General features: G+C 43.9%; 1 protein-coding gene across 1 annotated transcript in view; it reads left to right on the top strand.

The window, feature by feature from the left end:
• The window catches only part of LOC139754756 (protein turtle homolog B-like), a 72,177-nt gene extending 66,559 nt beyond the window's left edge, over positions 1-5,618 (top strand). The window contains 1 exon segment of the mRNA XM_071672526.1: positions 4,433-5,618. Coding sequence (XP_071528627.1) covers positions 4,433-4,708 — 276 coding nt within the window. The 3' untranslated portion in view covers positions 4,709-5,618.
• Positions 5,619-10,189: the final 4,571 nt, after the last annotated feature.

Here is a 10,189-nt window from a genome sequence, read left to right on the forward strand (position 1 = left end):
CAGGGGTGATGGGTGAGTCTTGCCTCAGTTGCAGGGGTGATGGGTGAGTCTTGCCTCAGTTGCAGGGGTGATGGGTGAGTCTTGCCTCAGTTGCAGGGGTGATGGGTGAGTCTTGCCTCAGTTGCAGGGGTGATGGGTAAGTCTTGCCTCAGTTGCAGGGGTGATGGGTAAGTCTTGTCTCAGCAGCAGGGGTGATGGGTAAGTCTTGTCTCAGCAGCAGGGGTGATGGGTAAGTCTTGCCTCAGTTGCAGGGGTGATGGGTAAGTCTTGCCTCAGTTGCAGGGGTGATGGGTGAGTCTTGCCTCAGTTGCAGGGGTGATGGGTGAGTCTTGCCTCAGTTGCAGGGGTGATGGGTAAGTCTTGCCTCAGTTGCAGGGGTGATGGGTAAGGCTTGTCTCAGTTGCAGGGGTGATGGGTGAGTCTTGCCTCAGTAGCAGGGGTGATGGGTGAGTCTTGCCTCAGTTGCAGGGGTGATGGGTAAGTCTTGCCTCAGTAGCAGGGGTGATGGGTAAGTCTTGTCTCAGCAGCAGGGGTGATGGGTAAGTCTTGTCTCAGCAGCAGGGGTGATGGGTAAGTCTTGCCTCAGTTGCAGGGGTGATGGGTAAGTCTTGCCTCAGTTGCAGGGGTGATGGGTAAGGCTTGTCTCAGTTGCAGGGGTGATGGGTGAGTCTTGCCTCAGTAGCAGGGGTGATGGGTGAGTCTTGCCTCAGTAGCAGGGGTGAGGGGTAAGTCTTGCCTCAGTAGCAGGGGTGACAGGGTTTTCACAGTGAATGGGATGACTTACGGCCCTTTAAGTCATCCATCATCCATATATATATATATATATATATATGGGGATGGGGGATTAAGAATACTTCCCACGTATTCCCTGCGTGTCGTAGAAGGCGACTAAAAGGGGAGGGAGCGGGAGGCTGGAAATCCTCCCCTCTCGTTTTTTTTTAATTTTCCAAAAGAAGGAACAGAGGGGGGCCAGGTGAGGATATTCCACAAAGGCCCAGTCCTCTGTTCTTAACGCTACCTCGCTAACGCGGGAAATGGCGAATAGTTTAAAAGAAAAGAAAAAAAAAAAAAAAAAAAAAAATATTATATATATATATATATATATATATATATATATATATATATTATATATATATATATATATATATATATATATATATATATATATATATATATATATATATATATATATATATAGCTTGTGGCATGAGAAGAGTGGGAGGTGGGCTGTTTAGAAAGGGTAGTGAGTGGTGGGATGAAGAAGTAAGAGTATTAGTGAAAGAGAAGAGAGAGGCATTTGGACGATTTTTTGCAGGGAAAAAATGCAATTGAGTGGGAGAAGTATAAAAGAAAGAGACAGGAGGTCAAGAGAAAGGTGCAAGAGGTGAAAAAAAGGGCAAATGAGAGTTGGGGTGAGAGACTATCAGTAAATTTTAGGGAGAATAAAAAGATGTTCTGGAAGGAGGTAAATAGGGTACGTAAGACAAGGGAGCAAATGGGAACTTCAGTGAAGGGCGTAAATGGGGAGGTGATAACAAGTAGTGGTGATGTGAGAAGGAGATGGAATGAGTATTTTGAAGGTTTGTTGAATGTGTCTGATGACAGAGTGGCAGATATAGGGTGTTTGGGTCGAGGTGGTGTGCAAAGTGAGAGGGTTAGGGAAAATGATTTGGTAAACAGAGAAGAGGTAGTAAAAGCTTTGCGGAAGATGAAAGCCGGCAAGGCAGCAGGTTTGGATGGTATTGCAGTGGAATTTATTAAAAAAGGGGGTGACTGTATTGTTGACTGGTTGGTAAGGTTATTTAATGTATGTATGACTCATGGTGAGGTGCCTGAGGATTGGCGGAATGCGTGCATAGTGCCATTGTACAAAGGCAAAGGGGATAAGAGTGAGTGCTCAAATTACAGAGGTATAGTTTGTTGAGTATTCCTGGTAAATTATATGGGAGGGTATTGATTGAGAGGGTGAAGGCATGTACAGAGCATCAGATTGGGGAAGAGCAGTGTGGTTTCAGAAGTGGTAGAGGATGTGTGGATCAGGTGTTTGCTTTGAAGAATGTATGTGAGAAATACTTAGAAAAGCAAATGGATTTGTATGTAGCATTTATGGATCTGGAGAAGGCATATGATAGAGTTGATAGAGATGCTCTGTGGAAGGTATTAAGAATATATGGTGTGGGAGGCAAGTTGTTAGAAGCAGTGAAAGTTTTTATCGAGGATGTAAGCATGTGTACGTGTAGGAAGAGAGGAAAGTGATTGGTCTCAGTGAATGTAGGTTTGCGGCAGGGGTGTGTGATGTCTCCATGGTTGTTTAATTTGTTTATGGATGGGGTTGTTAGGGAGGTAAATGCAAGAGTCTTGGAAAGAGGGGCAAGTATGAAGTCTGTTGGGGATGAGAGAGCTTGGGAAGTGAGTCAGTTGTTGTTCGCTGATGATACAGCGCTGGTGGCGGATTCATGTGAGAAACTGCAGAAGCTGGTGACGGAGTTTGGTAAAGTGTGTGGAAGAAGAAAGTTAAGAGTAAATGTGAATAAGAGCAAGGTTATTAGGTACAGTAGGGCTGAGGGTCAAGTCAATTGGGAGGTGAGTTTGAATGGTGAAAAACTGGAGGAAGTGAAGTGTTTTAGATATCTGGGAGTGGATCTGTCAGCGGATGGAACCATGGAAGCGGAAGTGGATCATAGGGTGGGGGAGGGGGCGAAAATTTTGGGAGCCTTGAAAAATGTGTGGAAGTCGAGAACATTATCCCGGAAAGCAAAATGGGTATGTTTGAAGGAATAGTAGTTCCAACAATGTTGTATGGTTGCGAGGCGTGGGCTATGGATAGAGTTGTGCGCAGGAGGATGGATGTGCTGGAAATGAGATGTTTGAGGACAATGTGTGGTGTGAGGTGGTTTGATCGAGTAAGTAACGTAAGGGTAAGAGAGATGTGTGGAAATAAAAAGAGCGTGGTTGAGAGAGCAGAAGAGATTGTTTTAAAATGGTTTGGGCACATGGAGAGAATGAGTGAGGAAAGATTGACCAAGAGGATATATGTGTCGGAGGTGGAGGGAACGAGGAGAAGAGGGAGACCAAATTGGAGGTGGAAAGATGGAGTGAAAAGATTTTGTGTGATCGGGGCCTGAAAAATGCAGGAGGGTGAAAGGAGGGCAAGGAATAGAGTGAATTGGAGCGATGTGGTATACAGGGGTTGACGTGCTGTCAGTGGATTGAATCAAGGCATGTGAAGCGTCCGGGGTAAACCATGGAAAGCTGTGTAGGTATGTATATTTGTGTGTGTGGACGTGTGTATGTACATGTGTATGGGGGGGGTTGGGCCATTTCTTTCGTCTGTTTCCTTGCGCTACCTCGCAATACGCGGGAGACAGCGACAAAGTATAAAAAAAAAAAAAAAAAAAAAAAAAATATATATATATATATATATATATATATATTTTATATATATATATATATATATATTATATATATATATATATATATATATATCCCTGGGGATAGGGGAGCAAGAATACTTCCCACGTATTCCCTGCGTGTCGTAGAAGGCGACTAAAAGGGGAGGGAGCGGGGGGCTGGAAATCCTCCCCTCTCATTTTTTTTTTAATTTTCCAAAAGAAGGAACAGAGAATTGGGCCAGGTGAGGGTAGTCCCTCAAAGGCCCAGTCATCTGTTCTTAACGCTACCTCGCTGATGCGGGAAATGGCGAATAGTTTGAAAGAAAGAAAGAAAAAGATATATATATATATATATATCATACTTAACCGCCGTCTCCCGTGTTAGCGAGGTAGCGCAAGGAAACAGACGAAAGAATGGCCCAACCCACCCACATACACATGTATATACATACATGTCCACACACGCACATATACATACCTATACATTTCAACGTATACATACATATAGATACACAGACATATACATATATACACACGTACATATCCATACTTGCTGCCTTCATCCATTCCCGTCGCCACCCCGCCACACACTAAATAGCAGAAATTTCCTCATGTATACAAACATGTACACAAACATGCATACAAACACTCTACGCCCACTGCCAACAACCATTTCCAACAAACATACACACAAGCTCACTGACATACAGACATACAAGTCGACCATATCGTATCACAGCCCACGTACCCAACCCAGGTGTTCATCCTTCCCTCGGGGCTGGTCGACAGATGGGTATCTGGCTCAGGCTGGCGTAGGCGAGTGTGTGTGTGTGTGTGTGTGTGTGTGTGTGTGTGTGTGTGTGTGTGTGTGTGTGTGTGTGTGTGTAAAGACGTGGTACATATATACAAAGGTTAAGAGAGGGGGTAACACGAGTTTAGAACTCCCTCGTTCCTTATAACATATGAATAACACATTGAAGAACACATATAAACACACATATTCCAATCCTGTTCTCTCTTTCTCTCACCCACCACGACAGTCGAGTGTGGCGCCTGGGGAGAAAGACGTCCTCCTGAAGGAGAACGGAGTTCATCTCGCCTACGTGGACCCCATGGTAAGGTGTTCCACCCCTTCGTCTGCTTGTACCACGGCGTCGAAAACCCTCTCCCTCAGATCGTCCCACGTCTCCTCCTCCTCCTCCTCCTCCTCCACAGTGGGCCTCTACCCTGACTACTTCGACAGAGGGCGGGCGGACGTCCTGGCCCAGTGTCCCTCGGCGCCCATGGTCTACCTACACAAGGAGAGCTCCGTATAAGCTCACGTCGAGGGATGTGAGACCACGGCTGTCTACTGGCACCGGCAGGGGTAGAAGCGGGCCGTCTACCCGCACCGGCAGGGATGGAAGCGGGCCGTCAACTGGCACCGGCAGGGGTGGAAGCGGGCCGTCTACTGGCACCGGCAGGGGTGGAAGCGGGCCGTCTATTAGCACCGGCAGGGATGGAAGCGGGCCGTCTACTGGCACCGGCAGAGGTAGAAGCGGGCCGTCTACTGGCACCGGCAGGGATGGAAGCGGACCATCTACTGGCACCGGCAGGGGTGGAAGCGGGCCGTCTACCCGCACCGGCAGGCCTCCTTCGCCGCCACCGTCAGGCAGTGTTCGTAACAGCCAGGGGACTGACCCAGATCTTGGGGTACGTGGATGCAAGTACCCCATGATGAGACTCGGGGTACACAAGACTTCCTATTGCAACCTCCTCGCTACCCCTTCAGGTAGGAAGGGACGCCCTTCGTCGCTTACGAAGGTACGTAGTGAATTGTGATCAGCAAATGTTGATGGACATGGCTCAAAGGTGGACACCACCTATCACTTTGTGAAATAGACACGTACCTCTTTATGTAGTGTTGTACATACCGTGGCACAGAGTGACATAAGAGTCCCCATTTTAAGCTACAGAGGAAATGATTTAGATAACTATGTGCTACCGAGATCCTAATGAGAGGGGACAATAGATCTCTCTCTCTCTCTCTCTCTCTCTCTCTCTCTCTCTCTCTCTCTCTCTCTCTCTCTCTCTCTCTCATATTGAATGTCTGTCTCATCGACAATGTCAACTGTGCATGGTTGATAATCCCAACCCCCTTTCTCCCCTCCTTTCTCCATGGCAACTACGCATAGGCTATGGTTCAACACGAATTTGATCTCAATTTTTATATATGGAGGAAAAGAAAAAAAAAAAAAAAAAAATATATATATATATATATATATATATATATATATATATATATATATATATATATATATATTATATATATATATATATATAGTATACAATGTCTTGAGGAACTGTAGATCAGACCCCTGTGCGAAGAAGAGAGGCCACAGAAAATCATGAACATGGTCAAATTTCCGTCTGTGTATTCATATTGCTTTGTGTGGTAATATCTCATAGAAATATTAAACAGCCATACACACGTGGTTTTTGATCCAGATTCAAACATATCAGTAAGGATACCTGTGCCGCCAAGAGGGAATGTGAACCCACATGCCCGAGGGTTCAAGAGCATTCCATTCCTTATCTTTAAGAGACAAGATATAAGGGAGATGATAAATAGCAACGCTTCTAACGACAGAAAGATATTCTTATACACGTACGTGAAACGTTTTCTAACCAGCTTCGTGTAACCATGTGGAGCTGAGATGTCATTGGTGCTACTTCTCTAGGTGTTACATATGATGACCCACCCACTCACCCACCTCCCATCATGTAGATTAGATGGTGTTCGATCGTCTACCAGAGGGACGAGATCCAACACTCACGCTCTATAAGGACCTCGACTTTGGTGAGCAAGAGAAGAGGCGGGAGCACACACACCCAAATGCAAAGGGCGTTTGCTGGAATCCCCTGGACTTACACGAGTCGAGAGGTGGAAATACTGGAAGAAGATCATAATAAAGTGGGTGTATAGTGAGGCAGGGGGCGAAAGTTAGGTCATCGATAAGTGAACAGTCCAATTTGCTGGGAAGGAAGTGTCTTGAAATGGCTATACCTCGACACCACAAAACTGGACCACAGTTCGATGCTCGGGATATACAGAGGATTCGCAAGTGATCAAATGCTCTATGTAGTTATGTGACTTGCAGGGATGTGAACGTAGGAGTGTATGATGTGCAATATGATAGATGGGAGGAGGCAAGCAAGACAAAATATATATCAAACCTCCAGAGAGACTACACAATTCATATCTGTGTGTGTGTATATATATATATATATATATATATATATATATATATATATATATATATATATATATATATATATATATATATATATATATATATATGTGTGTGTGTGTGTGTGTGTGTGTGTGTGTGTGTGTGTGTGTGTGTCCACGGGGAAACGAAACGCGACAAGTTCCCAAGTGCACTTTTGTGTAATAATCACATCATCTGGGGAGACACAAGAAAGAAATATAACAGTCAGAGACGTAGCTAGGACACTTGTTTACAAAATGGCGTCCTAGTTACGTCTCTTTGTTGCATATCAACTGACTGTTATATTTCTTTCTTGTATCTCCCCTAATGATGTGATTATTACACAAAAGTGCACTTGGGAACTTATCATGTTTCATTTTCCCTGTGGACTTATAGGAATTTACTTGAACATTAGCTCAATTGTGATCTTTTCCTATATATTATATATATATATATATATATATATTATATATATATATATATAAAGATTGTTGTAACTACATAGGAAAATGTACTGAAGAAAATGTTGTTTAATATATATATATATATATATATATATATATATATATATATATATATATATATATATTATAATGATGAAGGTAGATCATTCATTTTGTATCAAAATACTTACAGGATCATCTTTCTGACGCCCCTAAATGTGGTTAAGAGAAGATAATGTTAATAATAATGTGTCAAATGCTATTTTGAACAACTCATTATCCTTGTAACCAACACACATAGTGCATATGATCGTGCACTACCATATAACATACAAACCTCCAACAGCCAGGATCGAACCCGGGACCCCTGCGTGGCAGACGGGAGAGCTACTGCTATGCTATGATCGCCCCTTACCAACCAATCAACAACACAGTCACCCCCTTTCTTAAATTCATCTGCAGTACCATCCAAACCCACCGCCTTGCCGGATTTCATCTTCCGCAAGGCTTTCATCATCGCTTCTTTCTTCACCAAACCATTCTCCTTGACACTTTCACTTCGCACACTACCCCGAACAAAACACCCTACATCTGCCACTCTATCATCAAACACATTCTTCAAACCTTCAAAATACTCACTGAATCTCCTCACTTCATCACTACTTCTTATCACTTCCCCCCCTTGCCCCCTTTACCGATGTTCCCATTTGTTCTCTTGTCTTACGCACGTTATTTACCTCCTTCCAAAATATCTTTTTATCCTCCCTAAAGTTTAATAATACTCTCTCACCCCAACTCTCATTTGCCATCTTTTTCAACCCTTGCACCTTCCTCTTGACCTCCTTCAGCTTTCTTTTATACATCTCCCAGTCGTTGGCACTCCTTCCTTGTAAGTATATGTTGATATGTATACGCATGTATATGTGCGTGTTTGGGCGTTTATACATATATGAGTATATGAGTAGATGGGTCATTCTTCGTCTGTTCCCTGGCGTTACCTCGCCGACACGGGAAACGGCGATCAAGTATAATAAATGAATAAATAAATCATTATATTATATATATATCATAATATTATATATATATATATATATATATATATATATATATTATATATATATATATATATATATATATATATGTATGAAATATCTGCCTGTGTTTATGTATGTGTGTGTGTGTGTGTGTGTGTGTGTGTGTGTGTGTGTGTGTGTGTGTGTGTGTGTGTGTGTGTGCGCTTCACTGTTCTTCCAAACGTGCACTAAGATGCTTGCATCAGCCTCTTTGTTTTTCCTGACTTAATCCAGCCTCATAAGCTCCCTCCTGGCCGGTGGAGTCCAGCTTGTCATGCTGTGTAAGATGCTTACTCACACACACACACACACACACACACACACCTCACCGTCCCAGAGGGAGCACCACCTCAGAGTGCTGCAGGGCGTCAGCCCCCGGTGTCGTAAGGGCCATGTTAATGCTAGACAAGACTGGGAAAATTTCTCCTCTGGTCTATGAAGAAGAAGATGAAGAAGAAGAAGAAGAAGAAGTAGAAGAAGAGGAAGAAGATTGAAGAAGAAGAAGAAGACGACGACGACGACGACGAAGAAGAAGAAGAAGAAGAAGAAGAAGAAGAAGAAAAAGAAGAAGAAGATTGAAGAAGAAGAAGAAGAAGAAGAAGAAGAAGAAGAAGAAAAGAGAAGAAGAAGTAGAAGAAGAAGAGGAAGAAGATTGAAGAGAAGAAGAAGAAGAAGAAGAAGAAGAAGAAGAAGAAGAAGAAGAAGAAGAAGTAGAAGAAGAAGAGGAAGAAGATTGAAGAAGAAGAAGAAGAAGAAGAAGAAGAAGAGAAGAAGAAGAAGAAGAAGAAGAAGAAGACGAAGAAGAAGAAGAAGAAGACGAAGAAGACGAAGAAGAAGAAGAAGAAGAAGAAGACGAAGAAGACGACGAAGAAGAGGAAGAAGAAGAAGAAGAAGAAGAAGAAGAAGAAGACGAAGAAGAAGAAGAAGAAGAAGAAGAAGAAGAAGACGAAGAAGAAGAAGAAGAAGAAGACGAAGAAGAAGAAGAAGAAGAAGAAGAAGAAGAAGAAGACGACGAAGAAGAGGAAGAAGAAGAAGAAGAAGAAGAAGAAGAAGAAGAAGACGAAGAAGAAGAAGAAGAAGAAGAAGAAGAAGAAGACGAAGAAGAAGAAGAAGAAGAAGAAGAAGAAGAAGAAGAAGAAGAAGAAGAAGAAGACGACGAAGAAGAAGAAGAAGAAGAAGAAGAAGAAGAAGAAGAAGAAGAAGAAGAAGAAGAAGAAGAAGAAGGTTAAAAATGTCCCAACTGAGGAAACTTGAACGGCGCTGCTCCTCCCCCACCAACCCTGGACTCCCTCCCGGGCCAGACGACGGGTCTTGAGAATATTATAATTTGATTTATGAGCCCCAGTCTGTGGACATAAGCCTTTCTTAAATGGTCCCCATCCGCAAGACGGGGATCCGATGGAGGTCTGGGACCGTCTATGACGGACGGGACGGAGGAGACAGTAGGTCGTGGGACAGAAAGAGAGAGCGAGAGAGAGAGAAGTTCTCATTTCTCAGGAGAACACAGGGTGACCGCATGAAAGACTAGTGGTAACACACAAGAGTCACATTCACTTATGATTATAGAGACATGATAACTCCCACGTCGTCTCCAGTCCCTGGTGTGGCTGTGTGTGTGGTGGGGGTCGTCACACAACACGTCCTCCATCATCGAACTACGTCTGAGACGACGATGATCCTTCCTAGCGACGTCAAGGACGACGTGCGGTGCGGTGCGGTGGGGTGGAAGAGGGACTTCTAGTCGATCGAGGGTGGATAGACTCGTCTCACAGGTCTTGAGTAAGGTGGAAGGGGTGACGACACACACACACACACACACACACACACACACAGTCGAGGGGTGTGTGTGACGTGGTCCCCTATACACTCGGGAGTTTCGCTACGTATCCGGGATCCGAACCCGAGAGCCGAAGGGTACTAAATGGAAAGTTCGTCAGCAGTGTGGGAGCTGATGCCAGGGAGGCAATCATGTCTCTCGGGGCGCCGCCCCCTTAACTGAAGACCACATTTACCCCCAACCCTAAGGTCAA

Source organism: Panulirus ornatus, chromosome 17, assembly GCF_036320965.1.
Source record: "Panulirus ornatus isolate Po-2019 chromosome 17, ASM3632096v1, whole genome shotgun sequence".
Taxonomy (NCBI): domain Eukaryota; kingdom Metazoa; phylum Arthropoda; class Malacostraca; order Decapoda; family Palinuridae; genus Panulirus; species Panulirus ornatus.